Raw genomic sequence first — 20272 nt, 5'->3', positions numbered from 1 at the left:
GGGTGGTGGGACCTGAGCCTGTGTCCCGGGTGGCGGGACCTGAGCCTGTGTCCCGGGTGCAGGGTGGTGGGACCTGAGCCTGTGTCCCGGGTGGTGGGACCTGAGCCTCTGTCCCGGGTACGGGGTGGTGGGACCTGAGCCTGTGTCCCGGGTGGCGGGACTTGAGCCTGTGTCCCAGGGGGCGGGACCTGAGCCTGTGTCCCGGGTGCGGGGTGGTGGGGACGGACATGCTGGGTATGGGTATGGCTCCACCCCCCCACCTCCAGCCAGGGCGCAGGGCGGGATGACCGTATGGTGGCAGAAGCACACTTGGTTTTCCAGGAAGCCCTTCTAAGGAGCCTGCTGTGGTCTCATTCTAGTGAAAGCAGCTCAGCGGCCATCCCCACCCACCAGTGAGTGTGGGCCCACGAGGCCTCATCTGCTCCCCTCGCTTCTCTGAGCAGGTGTGCCTCCAGCTGTAGACAGGCTGCCAGGACTCCACATGCAAAAAGGTGATGGCTAGTTCCCCTGTGACGTGGTTGAGAGAGACCCTGGGTCATGGGAAAGGAAGCGCTCCCACACGGAAGCTTAACTGGGGGCAATGACCTGGAGAGACATAGGAATCGAGCATCAGGGCTCCCAGCTAGAGGGTGCAGGCTTCTCCTGAGAAGCAATCGCCAAGCGCCAGATCTCTGCTTGGAATTACATGCCCAGGGTAGGGGCGACGTTGGCTGCTAAGATGTGGCGTCCCAGTTGTCCCTGTCACCCAGCTGTGGACACTGTGACACCCCCTCCCCACACCCCAGGGTCAGGCAAACCCTCAGGGCTTGTCTGAATGTGGATAAATAGCCCATGATGGATCACTTCTCCCCGCCGCCTTAAATGAGCTCGTGATTCAGATCAGAAAGGGCCAGGGGACCAGGCAGTAATGCTCTTCCTGGGCAGGTGCCCGTTTCATGTGCTATGATACCTTGTCATCAGTAGAAGACTGTGCATCACTTTTTGGTGACCTGGCTGTGACCCCGACGTTGGGCAGTCTTTGGACAAGTCGCGGTGTCTCTGTGCTCCCACGTCCCCAGAGGGTCCCGAAGGACACGCTCTTTCAGGGGCTTTGTGCCTGCTTCCGATGCCCCTTGCACTCAGCCTGCCTTTAATCCACGGGGCCCTTAGGTGCCTGTCCCTGAGAGAGGCTGGATCGGCCCTATTCAAGAAGGTCACTTCGGGTAGATGAGGTCAGTCAGGGGCACTGGGTCCCCTCCAGACCTCCTGGGAGCCCACCTCTGCGTGCCCGGCTGCCCTGGGCTGCAGACCAGGTCACTGTCAGGTCCCCTGGCGTATAACCCACAGATTGCTGTCGGGGCCAACATTCCACACGTCCCAGAGCACTTCCTCTCCTATGGGGCTGAGCCTGTCTTCTAGAATCATCCACCAGATGCTCGCTCTCATCTCCGCCCAGAAGCTGCCTACGTCCTGCCCCCCGTCCCCCCGTCCCTCCGTCCCCTGTCCTAGAGAGACTGAGGGGCACAAAGGAAGGGCTCCAGGGGGTGGCTGCCCCAGGCCCTGACGGCTGTGCTGTCCCCCGGCCAGGCCGCGCTGGGCAAGCCAGGCGTCCTGCCTGGGACAGATCTGCCGTCACTCTGACCCCCAACGCCCGCCCAGCTCAGGGTGAGAGTCTGCCCCGCCCTCCTAAAACTGCAGGGATCCCAGAAGATAGACTTGTGATGGGAGATGCAGTGTGGATCCCTCAGCTGTAAGACAGGGCATAGTTTCTCAGATCTCGTTTTCCCTAAGCTCTCAAATTAGGGACTTGGTTAGACACTTAGAGTGTAAACGCTCTGACAGGGTCTTCTGGTCACAATTAGTGTGAGGAGTGGAACGGGTCCAGGCAGAACCAGAGCCTCATCAAAGCCAAATAAAGCCGGAGGTGGCCTCGGGCTGATCTGAGTAGGAATTTCGAGGGGGTCCCTTCTCCAAATCCCAAAGTGCGGAGTCCGCGAAAGCGGCCAGGGAACATTCTTCCAGGCCAGTGTCGTGTGACTGTGGCCTCGGGTCTGAGGAGACACATGGCTTCTGTCCCTTCTCTCTTGGGCTCCGGCTGACCTTTTCACTGGGAGGCCCGTCTCTGGGTCGGGGGAGATGCCTGTGTCTGCTGGACGGGCCGGGTGGTCAGGCAGCCAGAGCTGAGTGTAAACATGTTTGAATGAGTCTTAGAGCAAAGGGACGTCCATGTCTGGGTGACTCATGGCCACGACGAGGAGACCCCGGAGTTGCCCAGCTGCTCCGAGGACACAGGGCCCCCTTCGCAGGCTCGTGGAGGAGCGCTCGGTGGCCAAGGCCGAGCGGCTATTTGGGATCCTTTGTGGGGACGTGTTCTTCCCCCAGCCCGCGCCTGACGTGGGCGAACCCGTGGCGCCCACTGCGCCCGTTCACCTGTTCGGCAGCTCTGTACGAATGGTATGCAGTCCCGGCTTCCCTGGACTGGGAAGTCAGGGTGGCACAGTGGGGGACCCTGCAGTGGGATTGCTCTCCTTCCAGGGGGGCAGGTAGGCAGTTCCGTGGTGTCTGCACCTGCTAGCCAGACGGAGACTCGCGCCCCCCTGATTCCGAGGGGTCTTCCTCCTCTCGCTCACACTCAGTGGCCCGGGTCCTGAGGTCAGCTCAACTGTAGGCCTGGACCTTTCCCGACAGTTGGCACTGGGTGGCCCTGACAGGCTGTAAGGATGAGGGCAGAGCCCAGAACTGGGATGCTTTGGGGGGCAAGCCGGAGAGGGTGACCCTGCTTGCCTGGGGGTCTCCGGGCCTCACCACCCTCTGCCTGCGGGAGGACATCATGTGACGGGAAGACAGGCCTGAGACCCTAGAAGATGCCATCGTGGATCCTCCTGAATGCAGGAGGCTGTGTGTTCCATTGGGCTGCCCCGACTTCCTGGGGCCCCAGGACACAGCAGGCCTCCCCATGATTACTGGCCCCCTCCTCTGTTCTCGTGCCTCGGATTGGGGTCCTCTCTCCATTTTGTCCTCCGTCTGGTAACCTCAGGGCCACTGAGACTCCCTTCATGCTCAGGATCTGAAGCAGGGCTGGGATATGACAATGTCCCCCTGCCCCCTTTGGCCTTCGCCCCAGACCTTCCCTCCAGGCGGGCCTGGCGCTCCAGATCAGCCCCCGTCCAGCAGACCATCTTGTCCAGAAGCCGGTGGCTTAGTAGGATTCAGTTTAATAGTGATGCCTTTATTAAGTTCCTACTGTATACCCAAATGGCCGCAGTGCCCTCTGGCCTCAGCGAAGGGAAAAGGAAATGACCTAAGGAAGTAATTGGGCCTCTTGCTGAACTTGCCTGTCCCCGTGACTTTGAGAAATTGAGTAGGAAGAGTGGGACCCAGACGCAGTCCCACAGAGAGCCCAGAAAGCACGGGTCAGGGAGCGTGTCAGCGTCCGGCTCACGTCACGCCTGGAATAGGCCATCTCTGGAGTGACAATAAAGCCAATATTATTTCACCAGCAGGGAGATTCATGTCAGACATAATTTATCCTCTCAGGCTCTCTGAGCTGAGATCTGCTCTCACGAAGGTGTGAACGCTGGGACACGGCGTCCTCACGAGCTGGAGAGATGGGGCCATGGCTCTCCCCAGGCTGCGCCCTCGTTCCCCGTTCTTCTCTGTGTTTCAGACAGGATGTATATGGCGTGGGGTCGTCTTGGGCTGGGGATGGGGCAGTGACCCTCGAGATGAGAGCGAGGGACTGTAACCTTGCCACCCTGGACGTGGGCAGTGGCCTCCGGGTGCCTCAGGTCAAACATCCCCTGGGCCCCTTGGTGCCCATTCACCCCCAGGGACCCAGTGGGGCCCCAAGGTCCTGCCCTGGCCTTGCAGCGGGGGCTTCTTCTGGCCTGCCCAGCAGATGCCCCTCTGACTCCCCTCACGTCCCTCGAGCGGAGGGACAGTGTGGAGCCGAGGGCTCTGAGACTGTGGTGATCTCAGGACACCTCTTCCCAAAGGCTTCCCGTCCATGTGGAAGGGCGGCCTGACTCGGCCTGTCTTGGGACAGGTGGTCGCGCTGCCCAGCGTTGCCCATTCCCCTGGGGGAGGGAGACCCCAGCCTGAGCCCTGGGGCTGGGGTCCTCGGGCCTCTGTCCCCCCGTGGGCACCTTAGCTGGGGTTTTGGGGCCCATGGGGTGGACTTCTCAAGCGGCCTTCTGTCTCCGCCTTGGGACCTCACACGAGTCTCTGAGCTGGCCTTTGGGGGCCAGTTGGTTTCCCTGATGGGAGCAGCTGTGGCCTCTCTTGCCCTTGGCTCGTCCTGGCAACATCTCCTCACCCTGAGTCCTTCAGAGGTCACAGAAGCCACAGCGGGTGGTCCCCTTCCTCCTGCCCCCCGGGAGTCTTAGGATGCCCTGGGCCTGGTGCCCTGGAAGTCCCCATGTCCCCAGCATGGCACCCTGTGGCTCTCTGCTCCCTTGAGCAGAAGCAGGGGGAGCTGCCTGGCCGCACGGCGCTTCCATCAGCAGAGGGCGCCCAAGGATAGCGTCTGCTCTGGAAGCTGCCCTCCCCCCAGCTCAGCCCCACAGGCCTTGGGGCCAGCTGCTTGACCCTGTTACCGTTCTAAGGAGCGGTGGTCTGACAACAGGGTCGCTCCTTATCCAGGCCCGTAAGCCAGGTTCACAGCCCCTCTTCTGTGAGGGTGCACATGCCAACACCTCTCCGGACGCCGCTCCTTCTGGCCGGTTCTGCGGAGCGTTTCCGGGTGGCTCCCCTGTGCAGGGACCCGCCACGCTCTCTGGGCCAGCAGGATCCATGGCGGGGAAGGGCGCGTGCACGTGGGGAGATCTGGATCAGGCAGGGCAGGCCCTTGCTGGCTCTCGGCAGGCTGGTGTGGGCCTGGTCGTTAATGACCCCGTGTTGTTTCTGTCCTGAGTTTTAAAGAGCATTCCCTGCCATTAACATATGGGGTTTGTTTTTTTCCATCCTTTTTAAAATTTGGGTTGAAGTCTTTCGATATCTTTCTACTTATCTTCTGTTTTGCATACTAGCCCCGAGATGTGGTCCCTTGCCTCGGGCCTTCCTTCTCCCTGCTCTCTCTCCCCCTCCCTCCTGAGGGCACTCAATGAGACACAATCTGCTAGGTATAGCCTTAGGCGCTATGGAGGGTACCTACGGAGATGCATCTGAAAACAGCCCCTGCCCAGAGGGAGCTGACATTCTAGGAGGTTCTAATTAGGATTTATACACAGATGTATTGAGGTATAGGAACTGAGGAGATGACATTGAAGACTCACTGCTGGAAGAACCAGTCAGGTTTGTATTTGTACTGAGCCTCCAAGAGGGTAGGCTTGGTCATGTGGTGATAGGGAAGGGCTGCAGGAACAGTTTGATCAAGGGGCAGATGTGCAGCAGATGGCTGTGCACCAATATATGCACCAAAAGTTGCCAGGTCCCTGAGCAGGTTTGTTTGTATAGCTGTGGCTGGGTATAGTTAGGGCTTCCTGACTGCCTTCTTATCTCTGTCTTCTGTTACAGCATCTTCATTTCCTGAGGATTTCTCCATTCTAACCACTGTGAAAGCCAAGAAAGGCAGCCAGGCCTTCCTGGTCTCCATCTACAATGAGCAGGGCATCCAGCAGATCGGCCTGGAGATGGGCCGCTCTCCGGTCTTCCTCTATGAGGACCACACGGGGAAACCAGGGCCAGAGGATTACCCCCTCTTCAGGGGCATCAACCTGTCCGATGGCAAGTAAGTGGGCACTGCTCAGCAACCCTGTCCTACTCCTGCTGGGGGGTCTGGGCAGGCCGCCTAAAGCCTGCTGGCTGGCAAGGGACCCATGGCAGGATGCACCTGATAAAAAAGCAGGATGGTCCCACCATGCACACAGGTGGGCACCAGGCCAAGAGAGAGGACTGGGCTCGAGTCCGGAGGCCTGGGTACTGGTCTTGGGTTGTCTTCTGTGTCTTTGGGGGGCCCTTACTTCTCCCTGGGTCTCCGCTTCCCCTTCAAATGCACTAAAGTATCTCAAATGCTAGGCTCCGAGTCTCAAAGGGACATCGAAGATCATGCGGTTATACCCAACTCCTTCCAGAAAGGATGTACGATATCCTTTTATTTTATTTTTAATTTTTTTTACTTAAATTCAATTAATTAACATATAGTGTACTATTGGTTTAGAGGTACATGTCTGTGACTCATCAGTTGCATATAACACCCAGTGCTCATTACAACCCATGCCCTCCTTCATGCCCGTCACCCAGTTACCCCAGCCCCCACCCCCCTCCCCTCCAGTAACCCTCAGTTTGTTTCCTATGACTAAGAGTCTCTTATGGTTTTTCTCCCTCTCTGATTTCGTCTTGTTTTATTTTTCCCTCCCTTCCACTATGCTCCTCTGTTTCGTTTCTTAAATTCCACATATGAGTGAAATCATATAATTGTCTTTCTCTGACTGACTTATTTCGCTTAGAATAATCCCCTCCAGTTCCATCCACATCGATGCAAATGGTAGATTTCATTCTTTCTGATGGCTGATTAGTATTCCGTTGTGTATAGATACCACATCTTCTTTAAAGGACGTATGATATCCTTCAGGATATGGACACATTAGATGTGGGAGTGAATGATTTAAAAAAAAAAAGACAAATCTTTCCAGAATTTTCTACTGGGGGCATACCTAAACCCTGGTGGTTTGAAAGTCAGCTCTTTCACGGCGAACACATCCGAGGCCGTGGGCCTGATCTTGGAAGCCCCTCAGGATGTGGTCCCTGTGTTTCTCACGGAGAGCTTCACATCGATCCATCCATCCCCCAACTTCCCAGCAAACCCTGTCTTCTCCAGCAGCCTGCAGTTTGCTATGGGGTTCAGGTTCACAGACCCGTGGCCAGCCTGGTCTGATGGCAGAGGCTGGGCTAGGAGCTGCCCAGCCCCCCCGCGACCGTGCAAGAAGTAATTGTTTGCTGCAGGTCCTCTGTGACACGAGCCCTCTTCACCTGCCCGGGCTGTTTCTTCGCAGGTGGCACAGGATCGCTCTCAGTATCCACAAGAAAAATGTCACCTTGATCCTGGATTGTAAAAAGAAGACCACCAAACACCTCGCCCGCAGTGACCACCCCATGATAGATGTCAACGGCATCATCGTGTTTGGGACCCGGATCCTGGACGAGGAAGTGTTCGAGGTAAGACGAGGGGAGGCTGTCCCACGGGCACCTGGGACCGGCGCTGGCGAGGGGTCCCTCCTGGATGCGGCCTCCTTCTCGGGGACAGTAGGAATTCTGGCGTGGCCTTGGTTCCTGTTGGCTGCGGCCTCTGCTGCCATCCCGAGGCCTGTTTGTGGCCTGTGGGACTAGAGAGGCTCTATGAGGACAGCGCGTCCACCCTTCTCCAAGGGGCCCAGGGACGAGCTTGGGAAGGGCACGGGCTTTGGTGAGCGTGGTCTGGGGCTCATGGACACACGTGGACTCCTGCCTTCTGGTGTCCGAGGGTCCTGGGAAGGGGGCAGCTGGGGCTGGGGGCACCGGAGGCCGGGGTGCTGCAGGAAGGCACGAGCCGCCACCCTTCGGAGGTGCTGTCCCTTGGCGGTGCCCAACTGCAGCCTGGGACCCGGTTTCCCCGGGAAATGCCTCAGGGACGGAGAAGGGGGCTGAGCAGAGTGGGCCCTGGGAGCCCCCACTTCAACCTGCAGAGTCCTGCATTTCTCTCCCTTGAAGACTGGGGTTCAGTATAAGACAGCGTTAAAGAACTCTGTCCTGCAGAAGCAGGTCAGCTCTGCAGGGGACCAGCGGTTTCCAGGTACCCCAGCGGAGTGCAGTCGCACCCCCTGGGGATCTTAAATGTTCAGATGCTTAGGCTTTGCTTCCTGAGGTGCCGGGGCCCCAGGCCTGTGGCAGGGCCCTGGGATCTGCATTCTAGAAGGCACTTCAGGTGACCAGTGGTGGTCTCTCTGGCTTGGGCGAGGTGACAGCCAGGACCCCTCCGCTGGACTTCTTTCTTCTACATATTCGGGCTTTGTGGAAGGAGCGTTGGCTGCCCCCAGGGCTCTGTGGCTAAAGTGTATTTGCAAACCGCCATGCTGGATGGTCTGAGGGCTCTCCCAGCTCTGGGATTTCATCCTTGGGGCAGCGTTTCCTCTCGAAATTCCCGGGACTGTGCACATACTTGGCCATGTTTGAGAGGAATGCTCCATGCCCTCCAGCCCTGTGCTCACACCTGAAGTAGGGTGTCCGGGCCCGTGCATCTACTCGGTGAATTGGAGACCCCCAGGCTGGTCAGGTGTCGACCGGATCCCTGTGTACTGCGGGGGCCCCAGAGGGAGAGACTGCGTGCTTGTTACTCCCATTTCTATTCTAGATGGAGTGATGTCTCTGCAGATTCCAGGGCTGGCCGGTGGGGAGGGTCTGCTGCTGAGCAGGTGAAGAGTGACTTTTCCAAAGTCTCATCTTTCTGCAAAGTCACAACGGTGCATGTGGCATGACCACAAAACCTCTCAGGAGGGCGCTTGCCCGGTGCAAGCCCCCCCTCTCGTGTGCTGGATTTGGAGGCTCAGGCAAGTTGCCCTGCCGTGTCTTAGCCTCAGCTTTCCTGTCTGTGCAGTGGGATCATGAACGCGGTACTTCCTGGGGCTGTGGCACATGGCGACCCTCAGAGTAGGCGCTCAACGGTATTAGTAGCTTGGTTTTGATTTGAGTTCCGTGTCAAGGCAGGTGGAGAGGTGGGACGATGGACGAGCAAGGCCCAGAACAGACACGTCTACACAGAGATGGGGTGGGAGGGCCGCTAAGAGAAGGCTGGGGAGCCAGCCTGTGAAGGTGGGTCCATGGGCCCTGCTGGGCGTGGCTGCCCTTGGCGTGTCCTGGGACAGCAGGGCAGGAGGGAGCCTGGAGCCCTCTGGTGCTGCCAAATTTTGCAAGTTCTGGAGACACACCCCATGGGCACATTTCTGACCCAACTTGCCCAGAGACCTGGGGTGAATTGCAGGATGGCCAGGGCTGTCAGTCAGGCTGGGGGTGGCTGAGGGGCTCTCCTGGGGAGCTGGTGTTGGAGGCACGGGGGTCACACAGGCTGGGATTGAGCTGTCGCTGGTACAGATCCCTTGCTGGTGGCAGGATCCAGGTAAAGCAGGTGACGTTGCTGAGCTTGGGGACTCTCATTTGTCTAACGTGGGGACTAGTCATGGCACCTTGAGGGGTGTTGGGAGCTCACCTGGGCTCAGCTACGTGGGTGCCTGCTCATGACGGGGAGCCAGGGTCACTGCGGACACTGGCCTTCTTCCTGTCGGTTGAAGTTCTGGATCTGGAGGCGGGAAGGTGTGCCAATGCTGGGCTGTGGCTTCACGGGTTTGAATTCATTTACCGTGTGGTAGCTTTTCTGTGCTAGGTGGAAATCCGCGTCATTTCTCGTGCCTCGGGTGGGCTCACGGTGTGCCTGTCTTTGTAAAGAGGCTGGAACAAGCTTTCTCTACCTTTAAAAAAAAAAAAAAAATTAGGATCCTGAAGCAAATACTACTTCCTGGATATTCTGGCTGAGCCAGAAGGAGCTATTTTCCTGGGAGCACAAGATACGAAGAGTGCATTGCTGTAGGGAAGCCCCGGGAGAGGTCAGGGCCTGAACCCCGCTGGGGGACGCTGGCTGGGCTGCTTGGCCTGTCTGAGACTCAGGGTCCCCGTCTGCAGCGTGGGATGGTGGCCACGTGGGGCCCGCGGTGCGCGTGTGGGGGGCAGCGCAGGCCTCCCTGTGCGGCTGGGGGCAGGCCGGTGTTGCATCGAGGCGCAGGTCAGGATCGTGCTTGGAATGGCCGGCTGCGGTGTTCCTGCTGTTCCAGCCAGAGTGGCTGCCAGGAGCGGGAGGTTTTGGGGCCCGTGAGGTGTTGGTGTTTTCCCAGACGTGGACTTTCCTGGCTGCTAGACTTGCTCACGTTGGAAAATGTGACCTGGCTTTCGCAATGAAGGCCAGTGGCACAGTGGCCCCCGAGCCTTCTGTCTGGCTTTTCTCTTCACGGGGCAGTGACCGAGCTGGGTGCGTTGGCCTTCAAGGCCCAGACACCCTGGGCCTCAGGGCAAGAGAGGAAGAGTCTTTGTTTCTTTTGAAATAGAAGTGACTTAACTCTTTTACTTTCCACCAGATTCCAAATAACGGCACTCCCCGTGTTAACCACTGGGCTTCTCTTAGAAGCTCTTCAAACTGGGGAGGGGGGGGGCGGCACATTGAAAACGATTTCTCCAGCCGCCACGTTCTTCCCCTGGAAGGACATCTTTCCCTCATTAAATGCCACTTTGTCCCACAGCTCTGCAAGGGCCTGGGTGAGCTGGAAGGATTCGGGGTGACTTTGGTGGGGGCGCCCATCACCACGGGCACACACACTGAGTACTGTGTTGAGTGCTGCGTCCAGACAGGGGTTTACTAAACTCCAGAGAGCCTGTTGGGGCACTGGGGTTTTTCCTGGGGTGCACATGGCCCCACAGAAACCCCCTTGTCCAAAATGAAGTGCCGTCCAGGGCGAGAGCCTGGCATAGGGACTCGGAGCTGCAGTGAACCCTTCCTCCCAAGTGCAGACCCTGGGCCTGGTTGTGCAGGTCGGCAGCCCCTGGTCTACCAGCCCGGGTGTGAGCCTGTGACGGGTCCGCCCTGCTGGACAGGGGACAGGACAGTCCAGTCCCTCCTCGAAGCCACCCCAGGAGGAAGTGCATGCAAAGGTCCCACAGGCTTTGGGCCTCAACCACTTCCTTTCTAGCTGATAACCAGGAGCCCACTGCTAAGCCTCTCCAAGCCCAATGTCCTCATCTGGAAAATGGGCGGAGGAGGCCCACACTCTGGATGGAATCTGAGTAAAATGCACCCTCCAGGCTCCAGAGAACCACACTGCCCCAGACCCTCTGCACGCTCTGCAGGGCTGCTCTGGGGCACTGTTCACCCCGGTATCCCTGCGGAGCTGTGTGTCCCATGTCCCGTTCCTTCCCCTGGGATGTGCCTGTGTCCTGGGGTCCTGGGTGGATTGGGTGCCAGGCAAGCTGAGGGGAGGTGGGGAGCTGTTCTTTAGAAGAGGGGTCCTGTGGGCCTCCCCATGCAGGAAAAGTCTTGTTTTCTTCCAGGGCTTAGGAACGAGCTTTGTGTTTTTGGAAACACAGACGAGAGTGCCAGGGAAAGCTATTATGTCTGGCAGGAGTTGGGAAGTGCTTGTTTTCCTTCCGTGGTAGCGCTGGGTAGGAGGCCAGCCAGGTCAGCACTGGCCAGCCGGGCCCGCGACGATACCCGCCAAGTGCTCTGCCCTGCCATCAACCCTCGCCACTCCCGGGACGTTGGCACCAGAGAGGGTGAAGAACCTGCAGAAGGTCGCCCAGCAAAACTGCAGGGGAGCAGGGTGGGTCCCCAGGCCTGTTGTTGCCGGGAGCCTGACAGTCCTGCTCTGGTGTCACCTTGCAGGGCGGGTGCCACACTCCCAGCTGCCCGTGCATCTCTCTGTCCACCTGACCAACGAAACTGGGACTTCAGAAACTGGGTCACGACCTTCCCCAGCCAGGGTGAATCCCGGGTGGTCCCGATGATGCCGGTGGGTGCTTGGTCCCGTGGTCCCACACAGGTCCCCAGGACATCAGAGTGCCCTGACCTGTGGGGTCAATGAAGCCCCAGAACCTTCTAGGAGGAGCCAGCACAAGCCGTTTGCAGGCCAGAGCTGGCCTTCCCTGCCCAGCCTGCTGAGCACTCTCTCCGGCCCTGGCTCGGAAACACGGGCTGATCCGGGGGACCGGCATCCCCCTCCCTACCCTCGGCTCCTCTGTGGGGCCTGGAGCTGGTGGGTGTTCCAGGTGGAGGGGCTGGAGGGTGGGGCTCGGCCGGGGGGCGAGCCTCTGTGGTGGGAGGACCCTCCTCTCTGGTGAGCCGGGAACAGAGGGAGGCCCACCCCAGGGGACGGGGAGCCAGGGAGTTCTGGGCCCGGCGCCAAACCCGCTTCTAAGCTGTTGGATGTTTCAAGGGGCAACAAGACCAAACAGACTGTAAACTGGGGCTTTCTCTGCACGTCTCTGGGTGCCGGCGGGAAGAAGATGGCATCACACCCGAGTGACGGTCCTCCTGTCTGCCCACCCACCTTTCATTTGGAAAGACAAGGGTTTACCTCATCCCTGATTCCCATTTTCCAGAGGCCTGGCTTTTCCACTGGCCTGTTCTTTCCTGGAATGCAGCTTTCCTGGAGCAGGAGTGGACCTCTGCTGGGCTGGGCTTTCTCGGCCATCCACGAGGCGGCCTGGGACCCCTCTGGGGAGGGCAGAGCCACTGTCCCTCTGTGTGCACGGTTCCTAGCAGCAGTGTCTCGAAGCAAGAGAGCGGTGGGCTTGGCGTCGGAGGCCTGGGTCCATATCCCGGCTTTCACCGCCCGGGCTACGACCTCGGAGCTCCCAGGCCCCTCCAGGGACCATCCCGTCACCTGCCACGGGGACGCATGCGGGGGGTGCACGTGGGGGACCCAGGGCCAGTGGAGCACGTGGGCTGTGACTGGGGAGCTGGAGGCCTGGGACCCCCGGGCCCTTGACCCTGGAGGCTGTTTGCTGGAGGATCTGTTCTCTCTGGGGCTGGGAAGCAGCACTTTCGTTCATTCTGTTTCCATCAGCGTCCCCGCAGTGCTGTCATGTTGACCCAAATTTCTCTGTGGAGAGGAACTGCAAGTGTGTTCTAGAGTGTGCTTCTCCCATCCTGGGAAGGTGGTGCATTTGTGGGGCTGGTGGGGCCAGCTCTGAGCTCACGCCCAGACACCGTGGCTCGAGGCTCTGGGGCGCTGCCAGTAAAGCCCCCGTGTCCCCCGCCCCCCCACCCCCCTCCCGGTCCAGGGGTGTTTCTGCAGTTGGTGTTGCCAGTTAGACCCATGCTGGGAACAGGAAGAACCAGCCTCCGCAGCTGGACCCGGCGGGGACCGTGGCTCCATCTGGAATACCTGCCAGGCTGTTCTGTTGCCCTGCTGCGAGATAGGTACCACAGTCTGGGGCTGTGCCACACAGGGTCCTCCTGCTGTCCTGGTACGGAGCCTGAGCTGCACAACAGTGCAGGCCATTCTGAGCCCGGGGCCCCCACCCCTGCCCTGCCCGGGCTGGCGTGGCCCCGTGTGCAGGCCCACTGAGTCCCAGGGCCTCCCAGGCACGCGGAGCAGCAGGGGGGACCCCTGTCTGCATGGCATGCTGTCCCTGCTCTAGGCCCGTGTGCCCTGACTTTAGATGGAGACGTGGGAGCTCCCGGGGCTAAGTCATGGGCCCGAGGGATGGCCCTGGGGGAGAGGGTGGGCAGCTTAAACCCAGGCCCTCTGGCTGCCGATGGCATGTCCTGGGTGGGGCCCGCAGCAGGCAGAGTGCACCTGAAGGGCCTGGTCCGTCGTGCTCCGTCCTGCTCCGTCCCAAGACCCACAGGACCCTGCCCCTCCTCAGTGCCCATCTGAGCTTTCCCTGGGAGCACCTCCCTGCCTTTACTGTTGTGTGAGGCTCAGCCCTGTGCCTGCTGATGCAGTTCTCAGGCGGACCCCAAGGGATGCTGCAGGACAGGAGTGAGCAAGGTTGGAGCCTCTCGACCGGGTCTTTGGCTCTGCCCACTTCCCAGGGACCTTCCCTAATTCCTGGGAAGGGCAGGGATGTTGCAGTCCCCACGAGTCTCCATAATTTGGTGGCTCAGAAAGATAGAAATTGATTGTCTCCCAGTTCTGGAGGCCAGAGGTCTGACATGAAGGTGTCAGCAGGGCTGAGCTCCCTCCCGAGGACCTTAGGTGGGGGTCCTTCCTGCCTCCCCCAGCTCCTGGTGGCCCCGGGGTTCCTTGGCTTCAGGCCGCATCCTCACAGGCTCTGTTCCCATCTGCACGCGGCTTCTCCTCCTCTCGTTTGTCTGCCCCTTGTCTTTCTTCTAAGGACACTTATCATGGGATTTAGGCCCACCCTAATCCAGCATGGTCTCGTCTTGAAAGACCCTTAACTTCCTTACATCTGCAAAGACCCCATTTCCAGATAAGGTCCCGTTCCTAGAGTCTGGGGAGCAGGACTTGGAGCTATGTTTTGGGGTCGCTATTTAACCCGCCCGCAGATCAGTGTGGAAGGAGGTTTACCCATTAATTCCTATAGGGCATGTGTGGTTAATGAAGAGCTCGTCTCTGGGCATGACTGTTTGGTTGGTTTCAAATGGAGGCTTTCTTGGGCTGTTGAGTCAGGTCTGGCCGAGGAGGCAGGATGGTTAGCTCTTCCCGGTTGGAGGGGGCGGTCACGGGCAGCCCCGAGCGTGGCTCCTGGCTTGGATGGGCGACTGCCTGGCCAATGAGGACAGTATGCAGAGTGTTTGAGGTATATTTTTGTCTCCAGCTCAGGTCCAGGAAGGGCTGGGCAGTGGGCAAGCCTGGGCCTGGACTTCTGCCTGTGCCGTGGCTAGCGGCCCGCGGGCTGGGGGCCAGTGACCAGCTGGACGTCGGCTGGGGTGGCTGCCTCGAACAGGCTGGCCCGAGCAGGGCGGCAGCGGGTCTCATGTTGGTGCCCAGGCCAAGGGGCTTTCATATGGGGCTGTGCCTTGAGTGGTCAGGGTGCTTGGGGTGGGGACCGAGCTCTGAGGATGTGCTCCTGGAGCTGGCCGGGGTTGTGCTGGGTCCTCATGATCCCTGTTGAGCCAAGCAGCTAGGAGGGTGGCGGCTAGGAGGGGTCAGAGAGACCCCACAGAGTCAGGCAGGCCCTGCTTCCTGGCCTGAGAGGGCTTCAGGTTTGTTCCATGGAAACTCTAAGCCGCCGGCCCCTGTGCCGGCCCCGTGGGCTGATGCAGGGCTGGGAGTCCACGCTTGTGGAATGACTTTCTGATGTGCGGGTCCCTGGGGAGAATTGGCTCTGGGGCTCCAGGGAAGGCATGTCACCTCGAGGTCACCTGCAGGGCTGCGGCGGGCACGGGCTAGGGCCCATCAGTGGATGGGGGAGGATCGGCGGCTTTCCTGGAGGGGCAGGACTCTGTGGCCCATGCTTCTGGATGCAGAGTCCTGCGGTCCAGCCTGCAGTGATGCCTGAGCTTGGGAGCTGCCCGTGTGGGTGACCGGAGGGCAGGGGGCCCCGGGGACTTTTTCTTTACTGCTGCTAGCTGTCAGGGGCCGTGGGGAGGCTTCATCGTGGTCCTGACCTCCCTTTACCATTTGCACGGGTTGGGGCTAGCCTGGGACTCTGTCTCCTCGTGCAGGAGATGGGGCTGCCAGGCTTGTGAGTGCTGGGGGAGGGGGCCTGACGACGGTCCCAGCGCCGGGCGTCCCTCCGCATCCATGCTGTGTGAGGGCCTCGAATTGTGAGACTCTCCGGACCACGCTGGGGGAGGGGAGCTGCGAATGCCGCGGTTGTTGTGATGACAAGGATTGTCACTATCTTTACTGTCCTTGTGTTGCAGGTGTGAGAGTTAGAGGGACATCTGCGAGCCCAGCTGGCAGGTGGGGGTGCTAGCGTCCAGCCCTTACCAGCAGAGTGCCGGCCCATGGGCTGCAGTTGTGAGGGTGTGGGGTGCGGTGGGACCCCCGAGGGGCATACTGCATGGGCGGCAGAGGGGCTCCCCAGGCTGGCTATGGGCCTTCAGCATCCCTGGGCCTCCAGGGGGTGATATCACCTTGGGACAGAGAGCCTCCGATACTGGGGCGTCCGTGTGCACATTTGTTGGGTGGCCCCTTCCTAAGCGCATGTCCCTGTGTTTGGGGGCAGGGCGCTGGGGCCTCTGATGGTTGTGCGGAGCGCTTGTTGGAGGTCTTCCTCTCTGAGCACATGGAGAATCCAGCGCAGACTCATTTTCCCACTGTGCTACCCCGGTTCTGTTCGGAAGCTCTCAGCACTGGGGAGGACAGGCCCTCCGAGGTCTGCACCGTGCCGCCTCGGCGTCCGAGGAGCCAGGCACCAGGCCGAGCTGGGAGGCTTGTTCAGAAAACCCAAGGCCCTGGATGGGGCAGCGGCTGTGCCTCTGAATGTCCTCCCTCCGTCCTCTTTGGAAAAGCAGATAATAGTAACACCCCTCCCAGCATTAAGGAGGGTACCTCCGGCTGATAGTCTTAATCTTGATAATTGCCCGGACGATTCTGCAGAGCAGCCTGGGACATGCGTGTTGTGTTGGCTCCTCAGTACTCACGGGCTCCCTGGAGTCCAGAGAGGTAAAGCCACCTGCCCAAGGACACACAGCAGGGAAGTGCAGTGCCAGACTTTGGGCCCAGGTCTGGACCCTGTCCTGGATCAGAAGGACATTCCAGTTCTCAGAGGAAGGGGTGAGCAGCGTTGGGCCTCTGACGTCAGACTTCTGTCCCTCCCTTTAGGTGACTTGGCCTCCAGCCCCACAGAGCCGCTGCCTGCTAACTTGTGTCTTGGCGGTGCCCCTCCAACCAGCCCCTGGTTTTTAGTTCTTTATGGGCCCCAAGGCCTATGAGTGCCCCACTCAGAGAGACCCTCCTCCTTCCTGCCCCAGCCAGCCCGGGTGCTGGTGCTATTCACTTTAAACCTGGAGCCACTACTCTCTGGTCTATGCTGGAACTTCCAGGCCTCTCCAGGTGCCTTCTGTCCAGCTGCAGCCAGTCCAACCGTCTGTGCCCACAGGAACACGCTGGAGAAGGTTCTGGGGGTGACCAGCTGGCCGCCAGGGCTCGAGGACACAGGGATGACTCTCGGCCCTCCTGGGGGCCTACAAACCCTGGAGGACGTGGTTTCCTCTGGGTGCACACAGCCTTCTGCAGAGCTGGGCCTTGCTTGCCTAGAGTTAATGCTTCTGGGGGGCTGTGTTGGAAGCCACTTCTCAGGAGTTGGGGAGCACAGATTATCCCCATGAGTTAGCCACACCGACCCAGCCTGTCTCTGTCATGTCTAGTAGTGGGTGTTTGCAGCTGGGGTGGCCCAGGTTTGGGGTGTAGCCCAGGACCCTGGCTGGAGTCATGGCACGTGGCCCTTGTTCGTGATGCCTGGCCCCTCACGCTACAGCCTGCAGTGAGGGTGGATCATGGTGCAGAGTCTTCTTAGGCGGGGGGTGCGGGCAGGGGGCACGCGGAGCAGCCTGGCCTCCAAACCACCCCTGGTGCTCCCCCTGCCACCCCCACAGCAGGGACGCATGTGTTCTGCACGTTAGTGAGAACATTCCGGTGGCTGTGGATGTGCAGAGCGACCCCAGTTAGGCCTGACTGTCAGAGATGATGCCGAGTTATTCTCCTGGTTGACAGATAAGACTCAGAGAGGTCTTCTAGGCTGGGACCACGCCCTGGAGCCAAAGAAATGAAATTCGGTGGGCATGAATGTGGGTTTCTGCACTTGGGTTCAAAACAACGAGTTGTACCAGTGTGGACCGGGGGGATGTGGTGGGGAAGCATTTCCTACGGAGAAGGTGGAGGGGTCGGTGCATGTCGAGCCCATCAGCGACCACGGCGCGATGTGGTGCTCCGATAATGCGTTCGGGACACAGGGCAGGATGATCGCGGGTGTGGACTGTGCCCAGCAAAGGCTGAGTTGAAGACCTGGGGTCTGAGCCTAGGATGGGCAAGGTGGGGTGGAGAGTCTCCTCCCAGGGGAGAGGGGTGACATGGTGGCCAAGGGAGGACCCCAGAGAGGCTGTGTACGGATGTGAACCTCCACCTGGGCCCAGCTCTGAGGCCAGCCACCCCAGCATGCCTTCCTTGAACCCTGGCAGCTAGTCACTCGGTCACCTCTGCCACCTCCTGGGGAAGTGTTAGAGCTTGAGACTTGTGGTCAGAGATCCCGATTTCTTCATCTTTGTGTCCATGAGTCTCACGATAGGGGTGCTTAAAGATGCTGGTTACATGAGCGAGATGATGACTCATCAGACCTTCCTACAGGAGACATTGGTGAGACATTGTCAGGGATCTAGGGCCGATGGCGTGGTGGTGGTGGTGGTAATGCTGGTGGTGTTGGTAGTAATGGTGGTGTTGGTAGTAATGGTGGTGTTGGTAGTAATGCTGGTGTTGGTAGTAATGGTGGTGGTGTTGGTAGTAATGCTGGTGTTGATAGTAATGGTGGTGGTGTTGGTAGTAATGCTGGTGTTGGTAGTAATGCTGGTGTTGGTAGTAATGCTGGTGGTGATGCTGGTGGTGCGGGCATTTGCTCATCTGCCTAGGCCCTCTGGGTGCCAGACCCAGGCATGTTCTGCACCCACCATCATACTCTGTCCTCAGGACACTTCCACCAGGCAGGTCTCATCATCGTCTTTCACAAATGAACCAATGGAGGCCTGGAGAGATGAAGGACACGCTTTAGGCCCCACAGCTGGTGAGGGAAGGACCCAGCACCCCGGCCATGGTGGTCAGTGCCCCGTGTCTCTGTGCAGCGGTGCCCAGGGTCCTTGCTCCTTCTTCTGAACAGCTTGTCACAAAGTGCACGTCCCTTGTGCTCAGAGATTTCCCTGTGCTCAGAGATCTCCCTGTGCCCGCTGGTCAGCCCAGTGTCCACAGGCTCGCTGCTCTGAAAGTCCAGGGGGAGAAGGATGGGGCCGCTTCACTCACGTGCTGCCTGCGTGGCAAGTGTGGGCCTCTGTGGCTGGGCTGGTGGCTAAATGTCCAGAGTGAAGTGTCCAGGGCCGCACCGCCGGTGGGAAAGGGGGTGAGACCCGGGCCTTACAGAGAGTCTCATGGCCTTTTGAGGAGGTGCGCCCAACAGCCTGGTCCCTGCCACTGGGTCTGCTGTCCTGTCGCTCAGTCTGGGGACAAGGTGTCCCCTCTCTGAGTTCACCAAGCTGACCCTTTAGTCATTGTGGCCAGTTTCAGAGCCTGATACAGCTGGGACTCGACGCTCTGCCAACTGGCCACCGTGCCCATCGTGGAGACACACGTGTGAGCAGACACGACCCTAGACACCCTGGGGCAGCGCCTGGCTGGTGGTGCAGGTGATAATTGTACCAGGGCCGGAGGCGGCCATGTGGTGGGGACGGTCACAGACCGGGATGCCTGGCCAGGCGGCACCGGGGGGCGGGGGGCAGCAGGAGTGGTTTCCCGCCACGTGGACGTACATCTTTAACACTTGCCTAGAGAGTGTTCAACTCCTTCTCAGACTCCACAGGCCCTCCGAAAATCAGGGAAAAAGTTATTTCGACCTCCTCTGGCGTGGGGCCTTTCTTTTCCATCGTGTGTGAGTCATGGGTGAACAAGTTCACACACGATTTTAGATGTGACTTGTTTGGGTCCCAAGAGCGTGAGCAGGGGAATATGGTAGCCTTTATGTGTGAAGTCTCCAGGGCACCGAGGAGGTGGCCGTAGGAGGGCACCCCAGTGTCCCCCAGCCACTGTGCATGGGTCACGGTGGCCGGAACCCACCAGGCTCCCCGGGAAGGAACACTCTGCCAGGGTGGACAGTGATGGTCTGTGGCCACGTGCATCCCTGGGGCTCTGTGTGCATTGCTAGCCCTGAGAGGTCACAGAGGCTGGGTGGGCTCCACTCTACCAGCAGCCCCCTGAGTCTGGCTCTGCTTCCCCCTCAGATGAGCAAATGGTGGCTCGGTGCCTCTGGGGGTGGGATGGAAACTCTGGTGTGCTGGCCTCCCCGCTGCCTCCCTCCTCTGTCCCGTGAGAGCCGGGCTGGGGTCCCTGGACCTCCCCACACTGCAGGTGACGACGCCCTGGTCCGCGGGCACCCGGACTCGCACGGTCGCTGCTGGTTTGTGGCCAGAGCCTGCTGGTGGCCAAAAGGGGGAAGATTCGCTCTTGATTTGGCTCCAGGGACAGAATGCTTGCCGACCACGTGGCCTGCAGTCTGGAATGACCTGCATGTCTCCATCTCGGAGCATGAAGTGCTCTCTGAGGTTAGATGGCTGAACCCACAGGGAAAGCCGAGTGTGCGACGGGGGTCCCTGCGGGGCCTGTGTGGGTTGGATGAGGGGGGCCATGGTGCGGGCCATGGACGCAGGGCTGGCTGCCCCCCCAGGGGCCCGGGAGTTCTGTTGAGAGGAGGGATGCCGAACTCAGGGCCATGGGAGGGGAACGAAGCTGGCGTGGGACTGCGGGGGCAGCCGCAGGAGTGCGCTGGGCGGGGAAGCACCCTCCGTGGGGCAGACTCCCGCTTCTGGCGCCACGGGCCCCAAGGCTGCCAAGCTCTCCAATGAAAACTTTGCAGTTTCCTCAGCTCATAGCAGAAATGCAGGCTGGATGAAATCTCATTATCGGAAAAGCGGAACCAACTCCCTGAGCAAAATGCTCCCAGGTCCGCGAGGGCCAAGGATCGCGCGTGCCCGCTGCATCTGAGCGCCTGATGCCGACCGGTGCTCGGCAGGGGAAGGGCCGCGGACTGTCGCTCGGGCGCCGAGGCTGTGCTGCGGACAGAGCGGCCTTCGTGACCGCCGGGCACCACGACAGAAGCTTCTAGGGGC

General features: G+C 59.8%; 1 protein-coding gene across 1 annotated transcript in view; it reads left to right on the top strand.

The window, feature by feature from the left end:
• The window catches only part of LOC110581010 (collagen alpha-1(V) chain-like), a 20510-nt gene extending 5176 nt beyond the window's left edge, over positions 1-15334 (top strand). The window contains exons 3-5 of the mRNA XM_044912078.1: positions 5494-5707; positions 6972-7134; positions 15329-15334. Coding sequence (XP_044768013.1) covers positions 5494-5707; positions 6972-7134; positions 15329-15334 — 383 coding nt within the window. The remainder of the gene's footprint in view (positions 1-5493; positions 5708-6971; positions 7135-15328) is intronic.
• Positions 15335-20272: the final 4938 nt, after the last annotated feature.

Source organism: Neomonachus schauinslandi, unplaced genomic scaffold (genome assembly GCF_002201575.2).
Source record: "Neomonachus schauinslandi unplaced genomic scaffold, ASM220157v2 HiC_scaffold_124, whole genome shotgun sequence".
Lineage (NCBI taxonomy): Eukaryota > Metazoa > Chordata > Mammalia > Carnivora > Phocidae > Neomonachus > Neomonachus schauinslandi.
Note: the sequence above shows the minus strand (reverse complement) of the source record. Positions and strands in the feature narration are given on the sequence as shown.